Here is a 23448-nt window from a genome sequence, read left to right on the forward strand (position 1 = left end):
GTCTACCAGTTGCTGTCTCCTTTGGCTGTAAATTTAAAGGCCTGTCCAATTACAAATCATAACCTTGCATATTTGCCTAGGGCTGTATGTTGAGAACATGATACAAGTCTTGCACTTGGAAGTTTATGCGAAATTCCCATTCTTGGGCTATAGTGACCAGACAGGCAGCTGTTGAAACTAATTGAGAAAACAAAACTTGCACAATTCTGGCAAAGGAAATGGCTAGCAATTTTCACTGAGATCTCATCTCTGCCTGCAAGTCATCCCTAACATCTATTTGTAAAACGTTTGTGTGCTGCTTTAACCTTCCAGATTTCATTTTAGTTCTTGGTTTACATTCTTCCGGCTATTTCTGCATCTTATGCTACTGTTGATCCATTTTGGTTCAGCAGAAATACTACCTCACAACTTATGCCCGCGAAAAGTGCCTCAGTTCCTGACCATGATTCAAATTCTCACTTGATTCAAATACTGAGACAAAGTTCAGGATGATGAGAGTGCCTTGCTCAGAAGAAACTGATGACAGAGTACAGTATCCTTGAGCCAACTATTTCCTCCGTAACTCAAACCGCTGAGAATGCTACAATTCCAAGACTAATGTTCAAACTCTAGAAGTCTTTCCTGATTTAGAGACCAGAAATGCAAGCCACAAAACTTGTCTGTGTCCATTTCTTAGTATTTGTAAGCTACCCTAAGCCACTGATGTCATGAATTAGCTTAAGATACCAGGCCACACTGCTTATCACGAGAAGACTGAATATTATGCAGACTCTCCTGGCAGAGTCTGAAGCTGAAAAGGAATGATGTGATCAGAACAGAGGAAGAAGCTGTCTGTAGCTGACAAGACTGGACACACTAAAGAGGAAACAATTAGAAAAGAAAAAACATGGTAGGGTGACATTAAGCCTGGTGAGGAAAAAACAGGACATAATATTTTTGGCTAAGAACAGTCAACACTTGCATGCAGTGTCTTCCACCTACCTCACTTCTTTCGCATGATGGCTCCCCGATTTCTTCTTTGAAGCAGATGTACGAATATTTGAATCCACTACACCAACATAAAGAAGGGGGGAAAAAAAATCAGCATTCCTACTTAGGATCTGAGAATTAGAATACTAGTCACAAGACACCTTTCCTTAAAACTCTGCTTAGCCACAGGACAGTTGTTGATCAACTGGGCAAACATAATCAATATGATGATGTGTATCAGACACACTAAAACAACATCCTTCTTGAAAGTAAGATTATGAAAAATGTGAGACATAATAGTTCTAGGTAACATTGCCTTCTACTCCTCATTTGGATATTTTTCACAGTGAATATATGAAACATTTTTCAGATTATAGTGGTATTGGGAGATCTAGAGTCTAAGCCTGGCTTCACCACGTATTTGAGCACTACTCAGGAAGTCATTCAAATGACCTTAATTTACATATTTATTGTCACCACTCTAGGAGTAGAAGAGCATTAATACAGTGGGAATCCCAGGAAAGGACCTGGGAGCAAGTTACCACGGGGAATGGACATATGCTAGCTGTCCACAGTCACCATTGAATGCACACTGCTACCTGCACCAAATACAAAGCAATTCAACGGTCCATCTGTGAAAGAGGAACAAGCTCACTCAATTACTCCATAACACGTGGTAACAGATCTTGTATAGGAATTCACGAGGAAGCAGTGCATAGGCACTAAGCCTATATTCAAAATTTCCTTCACAGTGACTTGTTCATTCTCTTTAACGTTTGTAGAACCCCTACATCTCCTCACTGCTTATGTAGGACTGGTTTTGAGAAAGAGCTATCCTTTCAGACAACAATACTGGAACTAATAACAGTAAATTTCCTCTCCACACCAGGCAGTGCCACCCTTAAGCTTGAACTAACATTTCTTGGATCTTCGCAGCTCTTCCTGATTCCATTCTTTCTCTTTCAGGATGACACGCTCACGGAGCTTCCCAGTAATGTGTTCCATCAGTGATTGGCGTTTTTGAAAAATCTCCCGCTCAGATGCTGTCAGTACATGGTATGGTGTGTGAGCAATTCTCCTATCCTGCAACACACCAGGAGTTAATACGCTAATGTATGGGAGAACAAATCTAACAAGTAAGTGTTTCAAGTCAAACCAGTCTAAAAGCACAGTATCATCCCTGCTTAATCCTGGCACAGGAGATGTCCATATTAAACAGTCTAGTTGTTCCGATTATCTGTTCAGTGAGTGCTCAACAAGTTAACTAAAACAATTTTTCTTCAAGGGAGAAGCTGCCGTCATTTTGCAGGGCTCTCCTCCTCTCCCAGCACTTCTGGCAACACAGGAAAGCTTCCTGAAAATGGAAAGACTGCTAGAGGGCACTGTTTGGCCACTATTAAGTTTCTCTGTTTCCCACACTGCTCCCTATTAGTGCCAGCAAGGAGCATATTAAACCCAAGATGCAAAAGCCTAAGGCAGACCAGAGCAAGACAGGAAAGAAGTAAGATACCTGGAGTATGCTGACCAAGGCTGGCCAGTGATTACAACTGCTAATTGTTTAAATTGCATTTCCTATTTGAGGATCAGTTGCGACTGCAAGCCAAAGAATAACAATTTTACTATCTACACGGAACACTGCAGCGGGATGCAGAAAACCACATTAGCTCCAAGTAGGCTGCTCTGCCAGTGAGATGCAGTGATGGATCCCACAGTCACAGGACTGTAGTAGCAATGAGCTGTACCCCACCTTAGGAATGGAGGTACCATGTTGCACTTTCTCAAGTAGCTTGAATGTGGCTGCTCTACTGCAAGGTGCCCAAGACTCACCATTACTTTTGTTCTTTTCAGAACATCTACTGTTTATGTCCCAGAGGCAAGCAATCTGCAGTATAACTTGGCTTTCCTTCCCATCCCTGCAGTTTCCTAGTTTAATATATTAAGTAATTCTCTATCTATTTTTTGCATTATTCAACAAATGATTCTCTCAAGAACCAAACCACTTAATCTCTGACGCTGCTAAGAAACAAAGATTCTTTGTCATGTAAACTTTCTTATTCACAATAAAGCTACCAAAAAAAGTTACTTATATGACCCAAAGGCAGATTCATTTCTAATTAGAAACTGTTACAGCATCGCAGACCATTTCAAAATTTTTTTTAAACAAATATATCCCCCGCCCCCCCCCCCCAAAAAAAAAACTGGGCAGAAAATTCTTAGTTATACTTCATAGGAAGATTCTTTTTATAAGGGGTTAAATAATGATTAAGGATGACTTTAATAAGTGGTTAACCCTTTATTTTGAAGTTTGACTGATCAGTAATTTATTATCATAGCTTATAACATACCTAAATTTATTATCTACTATACATATATATATCTCATAACAGCTTTTCCTGTTTTGATTGTAGCCTCATGGAAACGCACGTTACTTCCGTTTTTAATGGCTGGATGTAGAATTACAGCTAACTCTTTACAAACCAATTATGAACAGAATCTTACTATAAAATGTGACAACAAGGATTGCCTTCACAGGCAAAACTACTAGAGGTATTCAGTCTTCGGGTGGTTATAAGTTTGGCAGCAAATGAAATGAGTCTCAAGACAAATGAAGGGAAAAGTAAATTTTCAGTGAAAGCTTCTGAAGAAGGCCCTAGACAAATCCTAAGGACACAAAAGGCTGTTTGTTCTGATGAATGCAAAGAACACGGTATCTTCAGTTACGGGAACTGAAGTCATACCTGAAAATATTCAAAATAGGCATAGTCGACAGCTGTTCCCACTGCTTTTTGCTGTCCTTCCCTAAGAGTAACTGGTGCAAGGATATCCGCGCCAGCTTCAAGCAGCTTATCAACCTGAAAAAAGAAAGCAAAACATTTGACATCCAGCTTTCTAACTATACTGTGTCCATGCCACAGTTAGAGACAGGGCTGAATATCAGAGCTTAACCTCGATTTGTGTGGCTACTCTGTGTACCAAATTGTGCATTTCTTCTGCCACTGGAGAGCCGTTGATGGACTGTTAAATCTACATGTGTTTTGTAAATAAAACCTCCTTGGAGGCATTTGCTATTTGTTTCTGGATATCTCACAACCTAATCTTGCAGCAACAGATGAAGCACGGACAACTAGTGACGCGGGGTAGAACAGAACCCGGCTGGAGAAATCACCTCCTCTCCTAGTGCTCCTCAACTGCAGTTTTCCTCCCCTCCATTCTCAATGAGGTCAGCTCTGTGCTTTATGGGACGAGGGAAAAATGTCCAGTTTTCACAAGGCCAAATGCTTCCATTGAGCTCATCATAGGTGAGAAAGTGCACTTTATCAACTACTTTATATAGCACAATCAAATGCAATGCATCTTTCTTCATGTGGATGCCAGCTGTGTTTACAAACAAGGTAACAGTCAGATCTGACAGGGCCATGGGCAACCCCCCATCTGCTTTAAATGCAGTGTTTCCTCTTCTACACAAGGAGGTTGCCATCACCTTCACTCAAACATGAAAACGAATTTCCTTACAAAACCTCTATTCCTTAGGAGACAAACAAATAGCATTGGGAAGAGACACAAATGAATTGTTCTGCAAAAAAAAAAAAAAAAAAAAAAAAAATCAGCTTGCCCATTAAAGAGAAATGGAACTCAACACACCTGATAAAAATTACTGCTTTTCCTGAAGTTAAAAACAACAAAAAAACCCCCACATTTCTCTCACCAAAGCAATCCTCTGTGCTTTTGTTCTCTTCTGTTCATATGTGGTACTGACAGCTGTACAGAGGGCACTTCTTACTGCTCTGCTTAATGGCAGATTTGGATCAGCCCCATGTTTGAGGAGTTCGACCACTGCCTGCAAATGCAACAGATAATTGCTGGAGATGCATTTTGACAGTTCCACAGCAGAAAAGCGATACCCCAGCCAGACCAAGATGCTATAGGGTAGGTTTCATAAAATATACTAAAACCACCTATGTTTTACCATAAAGATAAGGATTAGAGAGGTTGAACATTTATGGTCTATTAGATCATCACTCCATTGAATGTTAGCCTCTGAGAGGGGCAGGAGAAGCAGTAGAATGTGTTGGATATGGGACTTTCCATTCCGTGGGAAGTCCTGAAATTTCATCTTTTCTGTACAAACAAATCAAAGATGCAGTAAACTCCTTTTTCCAGAAAAATACCTAAATTGTCTTTTAAAAGAAACAAAGATAACATAAGGAAAAATGTTCTGGTTCAAACATTTGATACAGAATCTATTTTCTACTGTATTTGGCTGCATCCATTTCTACTGTATCTACTTCCGCAGTCCATCCTGTAGCTCCCTATTATATTGTATCCAGATGACTGATAACTTTCTACTGAAATAAATATAGCTAGAAAGTAACAATACACAGTAGATCTTTTCCATTATGATCTACCATTAATCCTAACACACAGTATAAAACTTGCAGTGACAGAACAAGAGGTAAAATTTTGATTTCATCAGTAACACTGAAAGTGGCTTCCCCTTGCTTTGTTCACATCTGCATTTCCAAGACAATGCCTGACTGAATTATTAGCGTGCTTTTACACAGGAGAAAGTAACCCGAGAAACAGAAATTAGACCCAAACCCTGCCCCTATCAGCTTATTACCTGAACCACTAGGCTACACAGTCACGCTTGCTCCCTTCCAATTGTTCTTCCCCTGGCCTTGTGCTGGCTGGTTGCCTGCACAACGGCTGAGCTTAGTGGGCAGCCTGGGTGCAACTCTTACCCCCTCACTCTCCTCCCTTGTTTTCCACAAAGAAGATGAACCAGGAGCCTGGAGCTGTATTCCAAGAGGAGCAGAGCACTGCAGACACACCACTTTGTCACCATTACCTGTTTTGCTGGTACACTTTCTCTCGCAGCATGCTGGCTGCTGTGGACCCACTCTTAAGGGCCTTGTCTGAGCAGAAGGCAGGCCATTCCCTGCTCAGGGAAGGTAGGTGCTGACTTCACATACTGCACTCTACTGTGTGAGCTGTAAGCCTCCTCTGTGGAGTGCTGAGCCCCGTAATGCCCAGATCCTTTCCAAGTGTGATCACTGATCTTTTCCTAGAAAAGCATACTCCTTACCCTCAAAGAGCTACATTTTTTTTCTTATATCCAGAAGCAAAGTGTTTTAACATTTGGCTGGGATGATTTGAGTGGGGAGGTAGCCTGTAAGAGAACTGCATGTTCTTGTGATTCATAAAAATGGATACTCTTCTCTGAATGCTATACCCTTCTGAATCTTACCAAATATTTCTAGCTATCACTGTCATACTACAGGGCTCCTCTAGTTCAGCTCATGCAACATCCACAGGTTTGAAAGAAAAGCAAATTTAGTACTTTCACTGGGAATGAATTATGGCAAACATAACTAGTTACCCAAGTCTGCCTGTCATCAGAGAAGGCAGAGACAAATGGAGGAGTACAACACGCGTAAAGAGGAACTCAAAGATGCTCACCAAATCATTCCCACTGGCGATTGCTAAGGAAAGTGGTGAATGGCCACTCCACAGTGTGTTTGGATTTGCCTTATGCATTAAAAGGAGGCGGATAACATCTCTGGCATGCTGTGTAGGCAGGTGCAGAAAAAGGTGGAATTAGATCATAATAATGTGAACTTTTAAATATAATATATATGTAACAATAATGAACAAAATGAGCAGCATAAAACACGTCCAAGCCTTTCACCTAAGCTATGATCCTATAGCAAAAATATACCTCCATTTTCTCATGGCTAAGAACCCCAAGCATGGTAGTGTTATGCATAAACCTCTCCATCAGATTACCAAATCTCATTAACCCTGCTGCCAAAGGGTATACGTAAGCTTGCCTCTGAAGAAGTACATCTCCTCTCTCAAAAACCTCTCCTTCCTCCAAGTGCACACCTCGTAAATCTGCTAGAAGAATGTTACTACGGTAAAAACCCAAATGCTCAAAGGTTAGCACATGAGAAAACTCAGACTGTCCAGCTTCAAATTGGCCTCGTGAATAGTAAAACTTAATGGCCAAGTCACTAATGGAAACTTAAGCAGAGGAATTTCCTGTGTTAAACAGAATTCTAAAGACTTAAGAAATATTTTTTTCTCAAGTGCTAATGGGTTTTTAATCAGTACAACACTAATAATTCACAAGGTAAGGAGTTTATCCTGGGAATTCAATCAGCTCCTTACAGAGGGATGAAAAGTATTCATTCCCCAGATATGTCATTTGGGGAGTTTAGCTTATAAGTACTCTCTATGAGCAGAACCTCGGATGCCATGCTCTTACCTCACAGTTATCCTCTCTTTCGCATGCAATATGCAATGCACTCCTTCCACCTTCTTCTGGAACAGGACCAAAATAGGAGGAGAAGTACCCTTTTGGTGGTCCTGTTTCATTCTTCAGGTGCACAGTGACACCACGGGACAACTGGGTTTCTCTGGTTTGAGGCAGAGGAACCTAAGTGAAATTATGTGAACATTTGTAACATAGCTCAGAGACATACAGAAGAAAATAAACTGCTTGGTCACCCATTGCTCTGGATGTCAATCATGGACGAGACTTGTTCAGCCTCACCAAAACAATGGCCACCCTTTTTCTACTTCCTTCTTTACATTCAGATTCCATCTGCCTAAATCATCTTCAGCACTGCACATTAAGAAATTTGATTCCACTGGAGGAATCCAGGGAAGGAAAATTTTACAGACAGAATTTAATAACTTTTACTGGGCCAAATGATACAGTGAGGGGTGGGAAGAAAGAAGCAAGCTATCAGGCAAAAAGGGTCTTCACTCAAGTTCATTCACATGTCATTCATTTAAGGTGCATGAATATAGGCTTACCAGACCAATATAAAAAAATAAAAAATGGTATGTCAGAAAGTAATATAGCCTGCACTGCATCTGGGCATTTTATAACTGCATACTGTTTGCAAATAGGTACCAAGTCATCCTGATTGCTACTAAAGGAGAAAGTACTGCAATACAAACTGAAGAAGCTATCTAAACCTCCCTGGACTGCAAACAGACATTCACCTTAGCCACTGTCATGACAAGACAAATCTTATCTTTCCTGTTACACAAGCCAACTCATTTTTCAAGTGACTAGGACCTGATGGGATGTCAGGGAGCCCATCAATGTCATTGCAAGGTCACTCAATTATCTTTGAAATGTCATGGCAACCAGGTGAGGTTCCTGAGGACTGGAAGAAAGCAAATGTCACTCCTATATTCGGGAAGGGCAAGAAGGAGGATCTGCAGAATTACAAGTACGTCAGCCTCATTTCAATCCCTGGGAAGGTGATGAAGCACATCCTCTGAGAAGCCATTTCCAAAAATACTAAGGAAAAGAAAGTGAATGGGAGTCGTCAGCTTGGATTTACAAAGGGGAAATCGAGCCTGAACAACTTGATAGCCTTCTACAAGGAGATGACCAGTTTGGTGAAAGATGGGAGAGCAGTGGATGTCATTTACCTTGATGTCAGTAAGGCTGTCAAAACTTTTTCCCACAACGTCTGCATAGACAAGCTCCTAAAGTATGGCTTACATAAATGGACAGTGAGGACTGAAAACTAGCTGAACTACCGGATTCAAAGGGTTATGATCAGTGGCATGAAGTTCAGCCGAGGGCCAGTCACCAGTGGTGCACCTACAGGGGTCAATACAAGGACAATACTGGTTAAGTTGTTTACTACTGTTTACTAATTGACCTGGATGAAGGGATAGAGTGCACCCTCAGCAAGTTTGCTGATGATCCCAAACTGGGAGGAGTGGCTGATACACCAGAGGGCTGCACTGCCATTCAGAGGGACCTCGAGAGACTGGACAGATGGGCAGAGGGGAACCTCATGAAGTTCAACAAAGGGAAGTGCAGAGTCCTGCCCCTGGGAAGGAATAACCCCAGGCACCAGTATATGCTGGGGGCTGACCTACTGGAAAGTAGCTCTGCAGAAAAGGACCTGGGGGTCCTGGTGGACAAGCTGAACATGACCAGTAACGTGCCTTTGCAGCAAAGCAGGCCAACAGCATCGTGGGCAGCATTAGAAAGAGCATTGCCAGCAGGCCAATGGAGGTGATCCTTCCCCTCTGTTCAGCTCAGGTCAGACCACATCTGTGTGTCTAGTTCTGGACTCCTCTGGAGCAAGTCCAGCAAAGGACCACAAAGAGGATTAAGGAACTGGAGCATCTCTCGTGCAAGGAGAGGCTGAGAGATCTGGGATTGTTTAGCCTTGAGAAGAGAAGGCTCGGGGGATCTTATCAATGTGTATAAATACCTGATGGGAGGGAGTAAACAAGCTGGAGCCTTACTCTTCTCAGTGGCACCCAGTGGCAGGACAAGAAGCAATGGGCAGGAATTGAAAGACAGGAAATTCCACTTGAACATAATAAAAATCTTTTTTCCCTGTGAGGGTGATCAAACACGGGAAGAGGTTGCCCAGAGAGGCCATGGAGTCTCCATTCCTGGAGATATTCAAAGCCCAACTGGACAAGGTCCTGAGCAACTTGCTCTCATTGACCCTCCTTTGAGCTGGGGTTTTGGACCAGACGATCTTCAGAGGTCCCTTCCAAACTCTCAACTGTTTTGTAATTCTGTGAAATGATTTAAGTACTATAACGTAAAGTAATTCCTCAGCTAACAAATGCCAAAAAGAGCACTTTTCGCTGGTATAACTCCATCACAAGTAGACAATTATCATAAAAAATGGCAACCCTAACCAAAAAGTTCTGTACTACCAAAAAAGTTTACTGCAGAGCTATCTTTCTGTAACTCTGGGGGCACAGTGAATGCTGCAGGAATCCAGCAGAAAGAGTCTGTGTTCAAGGAAAACAAAACAAAACAAAAACAAGTAGGCAGGCTCCATGGAGATGAAACAAGCAGGTCCCATCATGTGTCTGTTTCTGACAGTGGTCCTATGTTCACTGCTCTCATTATACCTTCAGGCATTTATACTAGACTGCCCACAAGAGACTTTTAACCTCTGCCTTAAACGAGGCATGACAGCAAAAATGTTCTGGGGCATCAAAACACATGGATGTGTTTACTGTAACCCAATAATACAAACCTCCAGTGGCTTTTTTTTTTTTTTAAAGGACCATAGTTATTCCAATAGGATGCAAAAATTTCACGGAAATCAAGCAGGCAGGAAGCTCAACTCCCTGCTTATGTATTGTGCAGCCTTCAAGAGCTGCAAGAAGCTGAGCTCACAAAGCAACATACCTGGTCTGGACCATATACCTCATTTCCATCTTCTGCCCTTGCATCAAGATCTGGTGCAGAATGCAGGAGGTACTGTGTTATCTGGACTCCTTCCTCCCCAGGAATAGATACAGCTATGTGGAGAGGGGTTAAACCCCCAAACTGAAAAAAGAAACATAGCATTAAGACTCCTGTTTATCGCAACTTAAAACAGTACCAAATATTTTCAACAGAATAATCCCAGCTTCTTCTTCCCACATACTGTGTCTCACTTTCAGCCACCATGAACCTACAAACTGAGTTACGGGACAGTGGAAAGCTCAAGGTACCAGATACACAACGTACCAAAATCACAACAGCTGTTACCAACTTGAGGAGCAGCTTCACAAGCATTCCCCAGTCATGCATGGGCTTGGCAACAAGAAAACATAATGAGGAAGGAAAACTCAGGGAATAAGGAGCTTTGAGTTCTTTCTATAAAATAGTTCTTTGAACAGGATAATCACTTTAAACAGCTTTTTGTCCGTTCTAAACCTGGTTCTTACTTGCAGATTTTACAGCAGGACACAGAAGCTGCTGCACTCATCTAGAATCCTACATCATTATCAATTATAATGCAATAAAACCTTGGATGGAAGCCGCACATCAGTCCTGGCTCCCCTTTCTAAGAGGAGTTTCACTGCTTCTGCATCTGCAGCTTTAACGGCAAGGAAGAGAAGGGGTGCTGGTATCCAGCATGCATTGGGATCTGCACCTCGGTGAAGCAGCAGCTGGATTGTTGCCCATCTCTTCTGCTGTCTAAAGTTGACATGGAAAATACCAGAATCACTCATTAGCATCTTGCAAAAAACCTCTAAATGATGGTGAACTAAGATGACTCCCAGGTGCAGACATTAAAAATGGCATTTGGCAGAGACAAGACTTCATTCTTTAGAGCAGTGTCACAACAACTGCCGTGCTCCACCCAGGCAACAATATTATTACCTGAAGAGGACATCTCACCCCTCCAAACTAAAAAGGCAGCACTTAAAAGCAGTTCCTTCGGGTTGCATGGGAATGGATAGGCAAAGTAAGGTTCCCTGCATCTCCACTATTCACTCATGTGTCACTTCTAAACGTTTAGTGTGAGACTTGTTTAATGACAGAAACAGACTGACTCCTCCTTCCTGTCATCTAAGACTGTTTGGAAGGTTCTTTCCTCTATCGTACTTCATTCATCCATCCCAAGAAAACAGAGATACTTTTTCTGTGTTTCCCTTAACCAAAGCTGGAACAAGAGCTATGCTGGACTAGGACAGTGTATTTCAGCAGGCTGATGATTCCATCTGTATTTCCATGGAGGCAAAATACACATGCACACCCCTAAAAAAGAAACCTAACACCATCAAAAAAAGCAAACAGTCCTTGGATATCACCCAGAAACTCTACCACATAGTGATCTGGGCAGAGGCTCCTCTTTTCTCACATGGCATTAACTCATTTTTACTCACAAGCCCTACATTCAGTGCATCTTTATATTCCAATGAAAAACATGCAACGCACACACAATATTCATGAGAGAAGCAAGGGAGGTGGCAAGATGTGCCACAAAAGCCAAATGCAAGGGATGAAGGGCAAGAAGGCCAACAGGGAATTTTCATTGTGGGAATTCTAAGACGTCAAAGTGACCTACGCTGGCATAAAACCCAAGACAAAAATTTCATCATCTTTGGGGACTGCTCTGGAGGCAAAACAAAAGGCAAGATGTGGCCCTTTGGGGGATCCATAAAAGCAAGACAAAAAGACTACATTTCAGGCCACGCGGCTAAACAGACACCTGTAGAAAACAACCAGCACGGTCAAATGTAGTCAAAACTTCAAAGAGTAAGCTGAATATATTCTTATCTTTCCTCATATCCACACTACACTGCAGGTGTGCATAGCAGACTGTGACAAGCTGCAAAGTATGCAATCAGGAAAGCTTGTCTTGTTCAAGCATGAGGTCCTTAGCTTGAACTACACTTTCCAGCTTCACTCTTCACACTCTGCCAACCTGAATTATAACAGAGCATATAAACGAGTGGCTTCTACTGATATGAACACAAGATTTCTATAGTTAAGCAAACAAAATTATACTGACATCTGACTAGCTTTTCCTGCAATAGCTGCACCCTTCTGTGAAATATGTGAAATACTAATTGTTGCCTTCTATGTTCAAAGAGACTTAGGAGACTCTGTCTCCCATTCATAGGGCATAAGTGAGACTTACTCTGCGATTACGCCTTCAGACACATTAGCTGTTTCTGACGGTTCTGATTGTTCGTTCTGCTTGAAGATTAAAAAAATAAAAGAAAGTAGTTACAAAAATGAAAAACCACACTTTCAATGGGTGAGTCAGCATATTCAGTCATCAGAACAATAATACAAGTAATAACAGTAATACAAGAGCATGTAATAATAATGGAATTCAGTTAACAACAGATAGGGAAATCATTTAGAAGTAATTTGTAACTAAGTTTTTTTTTAAATAAACCAAATAACTGAACATTTTCTTGCTCAATTTCCTTTGTGAGTAAAACATGCTTACAAGACTCTTACAGATTTTCAACCTGCATTATTTTGCACGAGAATGTAGAACTAGGACCTCCAAGACCACTGTTTCCAAATCTTCTGGATTTGTATTCAACTCAGAGGAAAAGAGAAAGCAAAGCACATTTTCCTTTCTGAATCTTAGAGACCGTGACAGAAACAAATCCTGTTTATTCCTAATTTCCTTTTCTCACTCCAAAATGAGAAGTAATAGTTTCACACTGATTTTCTGTGAATCTCTGAGCATCTGCTTTATATACATCTCTCTCTCTCTCTTTCTTTCCTTCCCACAGAAGTCTTGCAACTTTGGTAACGGGCCACCACTTAAACATACTCTTGGAACTTGAACAGGTATTTTACAGCAACCAAAAACTATTCTGTAGTTCATTTCCAACAAGTTTCTTGAGGGCATTTAGACCTGTGTAGCCTCTTCTGAAAGCCTCAGCAACATCCTTACATTTCTACCACACAGTCCCTACCTGCCTAGGCCCCTCTTTGATTCCTTCTATCTTCTCAGACTGTTTGGAGATTCCTGACCCTCTGCTTCACCCTTGTTATCATCTCCTTCCCCACTGCATGGTTTGTACTCTTACAAAATATGTATCATGCTCCTCCACAGGACAATTTAAAGCAGGTACTTCTCTTTTCGGCAGGAGGAAGCCTAGGGTCATGAGTCTTCCTTTGTAAACACTCCCTAAGGGTCAAGAGACTCCTCTGACAGTTGAATTGCTTCTTGCTTGACACTTCAACCATGCCAGCAGGACTCTGTGCTATCGGAACCACCTAAATCCTCTTGTCCTGCTGGGATGCTTTCGTAATTCCCACCAGTTGCCCGCTGCATCTTCACTGTCTTAAATACCTAGCAGACGTGGCCTCACATCTGTGCTATTAATACAGTGCCCTATTTCAACTGCAGAGTAAGCTTGTTTCTGCACTGGAGCTTGGTCATTTGAAGTAGGACTTAGTAGTGAGAGCAGAGAATACTCTGCATCCTCAGAGTGCAAGATGCACAAAAGTTCTGGCTTTTTCCTAGGGAGTCAACACAGTAAAGTAATTCCGAAAAGTAAACTTACAGCTTGAGACGAGAATATATCATGATTCTGATTAGATTAGATTCTGATTAGATTAGATTCTGATTTAGATTAGAAATAAACCAACCTTGCAGCTGTGCAAGTTCCTCTCAGCAATATTACCCTTAAAAGATTCTGCTGGATAATACAGAATAAAGCACATGGAGAGAGCAGATAATCCTTCATCACTACACTTATTCACATCAGCTCCACTATCGAGAAGAAGATTGACAATATCGTTGTGGGAATTAACACCTGTAGAGGAGAAAATGCTTCAGGATGTTATTTTATTTTGTAAACATCTGTACTTGCACATACACTCACGCACTTGCAGATTTCTACATGGAAAGAATAGGCAGCACAGTTTGAAAGTAGTGAGAGCCAACACTGTTGAACTAATTCAGGTTTATATTTGCCACACAATAAAAACGCGATACTGAACCATGTCTTACGGGGTTCAGAATGTGTACCTTGGAGCATCCTCAAGTATATCCCTGACCTTCCTCTCTTTTTTATAACAATTTCTACCAGATTTCACAGGAACTCAGTGAGGATTCACACACAGAAAGAGGCTAAAAGTGATTGAGATGACTGTAGGGGAAATATAGCGCCCTAAATTATTATCTAAATTTTGCTGGACTTTACAATGAATGCCAGCTATTCAGGTAGCTGAAAAGGGCACAAAGAAAAGGGGAGGTCATCCTCCCCTACAGCAAGTCATGCATGCACAGTTTCTAACCACCACCCCTTGCCAGCAAAAACAAAATAACCCTGTCTGAATGTGATTACGACTGGACAAGAAAAAAACAGTAATAAGGACAGGGTCATACCCAAGAACGCAGATCTAGTCCACTGCATAATCACAAACGGAAAACAAACTTGACAGCTAAAATAATCTCTAATGTTTACTGAAGTGCTTCTTTTTGTAGATTATTATTTACTGTGGGGTTTGGCATGATACCATTCATTACAGATATTCCTCATGCCACACCTGCTCTTTTGTTGTTTACTGAACATTCCCTTCACACTTACTATGTAATGGAACAAGAGAAAAATCTAATCCAGGCTACTACACCAGGAATTTCTCATCATATGGTAAAGAGTCATTCTCAGAGTCTTACAGCGGCAGCAGCAAGTGCTGTGTATCCATGTTTGTCTGCTACGTCCGGATGAGCAAGCTCATCCCTCAGAATCGTATAGACCCCATCAAAGTCTCCTTTTGCCGCTTTCTGAATTAACTGCTCTGAGGCAAGTTCTTTGGGGCCTGGAGGCCCATAAGTACTGCGGACTCCACTGAGAATGAAGTTGACGTCTGAAGTAAACTCTGCTTCACAGAACCTAGCAAAGGAGAAAAAAACACTGATGCATTTAAGCAGCTAGGTACTCTTAGGCCGCTAATGCAATTAAAGAAAAAACACATCAAGAGCAAAACATGCTGCTGGGTAAGATGCAAAAATATGAACAGCTATCATTTTAAGAACTATTTCAGATAGTATAAGTTTGCTTAAATTACAGGCAGAAAGGCAAACTAGTCTAGGGGCTGCTGGCAGCAGCACACAGATTTTGGCTACAGAAGAGTCCATAAATATCCAGCCATCCAACACCTATAAAATTAGAAAGCAAAATCTAACTGCCAAGTGTTTCTACAAACAGAATATTTAGCATGCACATTCATATCTGTTTAGTATTTGATTTATATAACCAGCTTTAGCTATGGCTATAAAATACACACATGTGGCACGTGTTCCCAGCAACAAAGCAAACCAAAACATACTCTGCCTGCCCAAAGAACATCTCCATGTACAAGTATCAAGCTACACATAAACCTAAGGCTCAGTGGGCAGTTACAAGTAGCTGCAGACTTGCTGCAGCATGTTTTCTATAGCCTTGAAGTAGAATAAGAGTTAAGACAACCACAGAAAGGTACCACTGGTATCATAAATTGTTTGTTTCATTTAAAAAATTCCTCATTGGCAACCTGTCATCTCAAGACTATAAAAAAAACTTTTGGAGAGCAGCTGCAATCATGCAACTTATATTTGAAAATAATAGATATGATTTATAAAAATCCATACATAAAAAACAAATGATCAACAGCTACCTGTGCTTATAAACATGCATCTGCATTCTGACCAGTAAGGGGGTTACATTTGCAACAGGCCAAGGTTCTTCCTCAGGCAGCTTGGAGGTATTCTGAAAATATGAAGCATCACACTCTTTCAGAAAGGTGCAAGTCAAAGTAAGATGATCTGTGTTATGGGAATAGGCAAAAACTCCTTCAGGCAAAATATTCTTGTCATCAAAGGGGAGACGTTTATAGCTACGGAGAAATGGGTCCCCCTCAACAGAAATATACTTCCTTTGAGAACTGGCATCAACATATCTGAAGTGTTCTGGATGATCCGAGACAGAAAAATAACCAGGTACTTCAGTACACAGTTTAATTAGATGATTCCTCAGCCACAAGCCAACATCCTGACAGCCATCTGGATAGCTCTCAATTCCCGGTCCAAATCGCTCATCAGATTTGTACAGCCCCTTAAGAAACGAGTAAGCTCGTTAGTATCAATCAGAGATCAAACAAGTTATACAATTAAAGTCTGGTTTCTATCTCAACTGTTCTGCCTGCATCTTATTGGTCCATTTCTTATTGGCAGAGTAATAACTGCTGAAGCCATTCTGTACTACAAAGCCTTCACAGTCAGTTTGATTCATTTAATGACAAACACATTAACTTTTCCAGTACAAGAACAGTGGAAGGCCCTAAATTTAACTACATTGGGATGTTATGTTTAGATGAAATTTCACGTAGATTTTAGCCTGAGCAGGATTCTGATTCAAGGCATATTCACACAAGGCTATCACAACCTCAAAACAGCTATTTGGAACACAAATTAACTGCTTCACTCATTGAACTGTTTAGCTATGGAGATAAAGAACCAGGAAAAAGCACTATGACTGGCAAGAATAAAATTTCAAGTTTGATTATAACCTGAGGGTGTTCTATTTTTCCCTTAGTTTCAGATTATACATGATCTATTCAAATTAAAGTTCTCCGAAATCCATAATTAGTGCCACATTATCAACATTCAGCAAGAATGTTATGTTCTTGTTGGCCAACTTAATGCAAAGGCTGTATGTTGTTTTGTTATATCTTTTGGATTATCTGATGAAGCACTGTTTCCTGTTGCAGAGATACCCATGTATCAGTATGAGGGGAGGGCTGCCCTACGCTGGGCACTTTTCAGATACACCTTCTTCTTCTTTGAAAACAAAGAATTATAAACTCTTAGAAAACAAGTTTTCTAGCTTCTACTAGTAGCAGCAGGCCTGGAAATGATACAAAAGAGACAACTAGCTATCTCGATACTCCAGAATGCTCTTTGTCTCCACAGTCTCTTCAAATGCAGTATTTTTCAGTTTCATATTGCTGGCTTCTTAATATGCCTGTTGAGAGTACTGACTAGCTAATGAGTTCTTCATCTAGCAAGGGGAGTAAATACCGAAGACTTCTACATTAGAAACTGGAAAAAGACACTCTTCCAGGCACCAGATTTTCAGTTCTAGACAGGCAGTATCACATTATCTCCTTCAATATTTCCCTAAGCAAAAGTTGTGTACAGTAGAAGTTGAGTAGTTCAAGAGAGCAATCTAGCTTACTGGAGACTGAAGCATGACACTTTTGCTCTAAACAACCCAAACACTAATGGAGCTGCCTGGAAAAAAAAACCACTCAAATTTTCCTGTACTCATGCTGACTTTGAAAGGCAGGGAAATCATGGTAACAGCACAACATTTTTCCAGTTACCTGAAATTTTCTGCCGTCCTTCCATTCCCAAGTCCCATAGCCTTCTACGTGGCTGAGATAAAATGCTCCAATGAATTTGGAACCATCAGGCCAGTAGCATATCCCTTTCCCATGGCGATGGTCCATGTACAACTGTCCCGTGTATCTCTGTAATCCACCACAAAGAGAAGGGACAGTAAGAATGATACCGTTCAGAGGACAGAAATGAATTTTTAATTGCCTCCTTAATGTAACAGAGCAGCACTAACATGGTGCAGGAAACTGAGGATGAAACTGTTATACAGTTAAGAAAGACTAGGCAAAATCTCAACTTCACTGTAGTCACTGTCTTCAAAACTCCACCAAGATTTTACCAGTTGCCACAGCAGCTCTTCCATCATGTAGCAGTCATGATGGAAGATCATACTATTTTAGCAGTGTTTATATCATTGATATGTTGCCAAATGATGCAGGCTAAACCAAGACCTATCAAAGTGTTCAACACCTCTCACAAAGACCTGTATCCCAATACACATTTGGTTGGGAAATTTTGCATCCGACAAAACAGGGCATTCAGCATAGCCATGAAAACACGTATTTTGCTAAAAAACAAGCAGCCGAATACATAAAACCCAGTAAAACCAAACAAAAAACACCTAGCTAACATGCTTATAAATCAATTTTTTCATTACAGAAGGAAAGAACCTCCACACATAGAGAATATTCCTACTTCCAAATGACAAAACTCTGCTTGGAGAAAGAGCTATCACTCAAATAAATGCCCAACCCCTACCTTCTGATGAATTTTACTCACCCTCAACCTAACAACCCATACTCTTAAAGTACAATAAAATGCAGTCTGCAGTGAGTAGTCAACATAATTTTGTATTAAATACAATTATATTTATTTAAAATATAATTAATAAAATATAATAAATAAAATACAATTAACAATATACTATAAATAAAATATAACTAAAGATGTATAATAAATAAAATAATTATAATATTTAAATAAAACGATATATGTTTATTGCTGATCTCATGTGTCTTCAGCCCTGCCATAAGGTCTTTAATTTCCAGCTGCAGGTGAAGTCCCTGGAGATTACACCTTTGTGCACTACTTGCTAAAAAGATAAATTCGATTGCTACTCTAAAACTGGCACTTCTGACCCTCAGTAGAAAGTTCTGAAAAAACATCGTATCGTACGTAAACATAGTGCTGAACTGTATCAAGGTGACAGACGCTAAGTCAAAAGCTTGTCCATAATGCCTTTTGTCTTCAGTGAAGAAATCCTTAACTATCAGCCCACTCATCTGATGGATTTTGATTGAAATTTGATCAATCGTGATTGATTGTAGCCACAAACACTTTAAGGTATCCATTATTTTTAAGCAAAAAGACAGACATTTGGGGGACGTTTTATAGAAATTAATCAAAATTTTGTAATTGAAAAAAATTCCCATTTAAATCAAAACCTCAATTCCTTAAATGCTTTATTAAAGGCATTTATGTGTCTTCAGTGTTATTTCTCTTCAAATTAAATCACCTAAATATCCTAATCAATCATATAGCTTGTCTTTAATAAAAGCATAACTGAAGGGATAGGATGAACCCTATGGAGAACAAAGTAGCCCTGGTATTCTGTAGCATAAACTATGACTATTCTTAGTTTGAATAAACTATGACTATTCTTAGTTTGAAAGAAAAAAGGTGAAAAGTGCTAAGTAACTTCCCTAAGGCCTCGTCAGAGGATGGTGCCGTGGAGACTTTCATTTCTAGGTCACCAATGCAAATTCAGCCCAATCAACAAAACCTGAAAACTACTACCCTCTATCAAGTGAGTTGCCACAATAATCATCACCGAAGACAGGCAGCTGCTGCTACTGCTTCTGCCTGATGCGTGTTAGGACTTTTGCTTAGAACGCGGAGTTTGCCCCCAAAAGACAACAGTGAGGAGCAATGCCGAGGTCTTTATATTGCCAGAATTAAGGCTGTGTTTCTCTGCTAGACTGATTCTTGGGAGCATTGATAGGCAAATGGAGTTCCAGAGGAAGAGAAAAAGAGCTAATTTTAAATTTTCTATCTGCGCAATGGTATAACTCATAAGCGGAAAAAGAGATGTCCCACCGTGCAGACAACCGATCCCTAACGGATGATTTCGAGTTACGTTGCCGTGGCAGCTTTCCCTGACAATCAAAACGGCAGCTCAGTACTCACAGGTGGCGCAGAAGAGAAGAACCTCACAAGGGAACCGGAAACATTAGTCACTCCTCATGGTATTTTCACCATACAGGAAGATGCACTCACACTTCAGAGGTTAAACTTTGTACCAAAAGCTCACGGCAGCATCCCCTCCTCCCCTGCCGGCCTCCCGCTCTCCCCACTGGGGTCTGAGGCCACGTTCAGCCATCGACAGCGACCCAGGACTCGGCAACGGCATCACGGCAGCCATCTGCTTACCCTGAGCGTGAGGGCAGACCAAGTCCTTCGAAGCAGGGGGCAAAAGCACGTTATCTGGGAACTTGTGTCCCGATTTGCATTTTAGCAGCAAATATATTATTAACCTGAACACAGAGCAACAGAATGCCCCCAAAGGGCAGCAAGGGCCAGCGCGCTGGCCGAGCAGGTGCTCGGATGTTGCAGGGGAGCTGGGAAAGCGCTCGCTTTACTAAGAAATAAGGCGAAACCGCCTAGTTTGCCCCAAAACCAGAGGCGAGAGGAGAGATGCAAGCCTAGGAAAAACCTGCATTTCAGAGACCCATCTCCTTGCCAAATGGACCGGTGGGGAACACGAAGGCAGAAAGCCCTGCACGGCGCGCTCCCACCGCCTGGCCCGGCTCCCCGGCCCGGCCCAGGCCGGGGGGCGGCGGCGGGGGGCCCCGCTTGCAGCCGGTTGCGCCAGGCAGGGCGCTCCCCGACGGCGGCTCCCCGCGGCCCGCGCACCTCGCCGCCCCCAGGCCCGCTGCCGTCGCCGGGCGCTGCCGCCTCCTCTGCGCCGCCCTCGGCCGCCGCCTGACTGGAAACTCGCTCGGCACCGGCCTCCATGGCGGCGGCCCCCGCCGACGGCTCCGCAGCGGCCGCGCTCCGCCTCGGCGGCGCCCGCGTTGCCGTGGAGACGGTAGCGGGGCGAGGGAGGCGGGGCCGCCGCCGGGCCCCGGCAGCGCCTCCGCAGCGGCCCGGAGGCCCCGGAGCGTCTGCAGCGAAGGCCTGAGGAGGAAAGGCCCGGAGAGTCCTCGCTTCGTGCAGCCTGGGGTGCCTTCTCCTCGCTTACAGTCTGCAGGGGGCCGAAGCTGCTCCGCAGGAGCCGGGGCGCGGCGTTTGCTGGGGCTGCCCCCACCTCCCGCACGGCTCCTGCAGGGCCAGCGGCTCTCCCCGCTGAGGCCTGCGCGCGCTCGCCGTCACCCTGCCGTGGCTAGCTCCTGAGGAGCAATTTCTGGGAAAGGCATCGTTCAAATATACTGCATCGCACAACCCCTTACGTTCTGCAGGGGAGAGATGAGAGGGGAATTGGCGCAACGCAGCCCAGCAGAGAAGAAGCACGGAGCGTCACGGGTGAGGTGGAAGGAGTCCCTACAGTTGGCGTATGGCAAACTCTTCCTGGAGCAGCCCGTCCCTCGACAGCCAGCCCCCGCCTGCCCGCCGCGGCTGGAGCCAGGCCCATCTCCCAGGCCGACCCTCAAACACTCCTGGCGAGCTCGCTCGACCTCATGCACACCAGCGTTACACCGCCAGCACCGCTTCGCAAGTGGTTGGTGAGCTCCACGCTTGCACGGTGAATAACAGCAAGAGCAGAGCTTCATCGTTACTTTAGCACGACCAGCTGTCGCCGAAATGCACCAAGTCTACATCGGTCTAAGTTACCACATGGCCAGAGCAGTGACCGCTTCAGAGCCACGGCTCTGAGACCTCTCGGCCTCCTAAAAGACTTGTTCGCCACGAGCACAGCAGCGACTCCCACCCTGCACCTACTCAGCACAGCCTGTTGCATTACTCTTCTAACCCGCCAGAATTCAGCCGCTGCTGGGCAGGTTTTGGTGGCACCAGTGCTCTTTTTTCCATCGTTGCTACCCAGACGCTTTGAAGCAGTTGAAAGCAGCCTAGCGTAGCAAATTTGGGTAGTTTACACTTCCTTGTCTTCTTTGGGGTTATTCTAATGCCCATGTCGTACAGTTTAAATTCATAATGCTTTGTCTACACCCAGAAGCCAGGAGGGTGGTCACATCCTTTCTTATCCCCTAAAGAGGGGTGGCATTTCAGGTAAAGCCATGGTGATTCTAAGCTGAGATCTGTGGGCAAGAGACATAAAAAAAATGGGAGGTGGAATATCTTTTCCTCTTGACAAAGAACAAGCAGAGAAAGAAAACCCTCTGCCTACTCTTAAAGAGGCTTTTTTCTTGAACCAATAGGTGGTATAATTAGATGCCCTGGCATGCTAGAAAATATTGACAGTAACATCTCCAGATAACTTGGTTGCAGGGCTCCGTACCAGGAGAGCTTATCATGGGTTGGTTTAGTGTTTAAAAAAATCCTCACAAATGCCAGATTTTCCAGCATTATAAAAAGAGCCAGCTAATCAGTTTAAACCTCCCTTTCTTTATGAAGAAAGCACTGTCAGTCTGAAGCTAGTAAGTCAATTTATAGTAAGACAAATGGGGAACTTTTCCTTAAGTCTCGGCTAAGCACTACAGCCCATGAAAGAACTGTTATTTAAAAATCATTTGAGCTTTAAAAACTTTTGATCTGCATTTTTATTTATTGTTTGTGAAAAACTTACCAGTCTCTGGTTTAATTTCCAGGATTCCTCTTAGGCTGTACCTGCCAGAATTACTGAAGCCATAATCTCCGTGACAGAAATACAGAATGTTGAATCAATAAGGAATAGAAACCAGTGCATTGTAATCTGAAAACAATAGACTGGACATGTAATACCAGGGTATGAAACATCCCGTACAGTAAGTGTACTTCAGATGTTTTTAAGTGGAAATGTACTCTCTAAATAGCTGGTAAATTCTGCTGAGCAGGCCGTCAGGTGTGAATCTTAGGTCACACAGCTCTCATATATCCCTGTGAGAAATGTGGAGTAGTTTCTATTGTAAGTTGTGATGGGAGGTTATCGTTTATTAGGAGTAAATTATGGATAAGATACTATTTGCAGAAAAAATACAGGACTGGAAGAGACCTTTTGGAATTGCATCCTATCATTTTTTCTTTTAACTATGCTGTTCATGCTGCATCATAAAACTAGGTCCTTTGCCCCATTATTCCTGTTTAAAAAGTAGTAATGTCACAGCCCAGCCTGAATTATAAATGGTTTGTATATCCTTTTTCCTTCTGCTAACATCTCTTCCACTTTGAATTCCTCTTGCCTGGCCAAAATACCACACACAGTTCTGGGTGAAGTGCCTTCTATGTTTACATTTCCCTATTTTTTCATCTGCTACACCGTAGGATGGTTCCTGCTTATGTTTTATTCCTGAAGCTGTCTTGTGGCTCCTAAGCATCCAATGGTTAGCTAACACCTTTTCCTTGGAGGTGATCTCTGATATCTCCAGCTGTAAGAGTTCTTCTTTGCCCCCACATAACCAAATTGTCACTTGTTAGCACTGTGTTTTGTACCAATCATTCCATTTCCTTCCACTATGTTGGCCGGTGTCACCTGACTTAGTAGTGCCTCTCAGCTTTTTGTCATCAACAAACAGTCACGTACTCTTTTTGTGTCAAGACCAGAAATGAAAATGTTAACTAAAATCAGTCTGACACTTGATCCTCAAGGGAGTCCACTAGTCACCTGTATTCAACTATACAGCACTTTTTTCAGCATGGATATTTGTTGCTTTCATTTTTTTAGCTCCTCGTGCCCTCCCCATACCCATCG

At 42.4% G+C, this 23448-nt stretch overlaps 1 protein-coding gene across 1 annotated transcript; it reads right to left on the minus strand.

Moving 5' to 3' along the window:
* Positions 1–977: 977 nt before the first annotated feature.
* Positions 978–20890, minus strand: LOC135330410 (ankyrin repeat and MYND domain-containing protein 1-like). The gene is made up of 14 exons (XM_064524048.1): positions 20517–20890; positions 17591–17737; positions 15884–16320; positions 14905–15120; positions 13871–14036; positions 12393–12451; positions 10771–10942; positions 10166–10306; positions 7238–7408; positions 6430–6537; positions 4676–4807; positions 3708–3821; positions 1887–2052; positions 978–1048 (listed from the first exon to the last, which is right to left on the minus strand). The coding sequence occupies exons 1-14, from the start codon at positions 20616–20618 to the stop codon at positions 978–980; spliced, it is 2202 nt and encodes a 733-aa protein (XP_064380118.1). The 5' UTR covers positions 20619–20890.
* Positions 20891–23448: the final 2558 nt, after the last annotated feature.

This window comes from Dromaius novaehollandiae, chromosome 20, assembly GCF_036370855.1.
Source record: "Dromaius novaehollandiae isolate bDroNov1 chromosome 20, bDroNov1.hap1, whole genome shotgun sequence".
Taxonomy (NCBI): domain Eukaryota; kingdom Metazoa; phylum Chordata; class Aves; order Casuariiformes; family Dromaiidae; genus Dromaius; species Dromaius novaehollandiae.

Coding starts and splice junctions, on each gene's coding strand:
- LOC135330410 (XM_064524048.1), bottom strand. CDS start 20,618: ATGGAGGCCGGTGCCGAGCGAGTTTCCAGTCAGGCGGCGGCCGAGGGC. Junction 16,321..17,590: donor AGGACGGCAGAAAATTTCAG/GTAACTGGAAAA, acceptor TCGTTTCTTAAG/GGGCTGTACAAATCTGATGA. Junction 1,049..1,886: donor GCTGCGAAGATCCAAGAAAT/GTTAGTTCAAGC, acceptor ATGTTGGTGTAG/TGGATTCAAATATTCGTACA.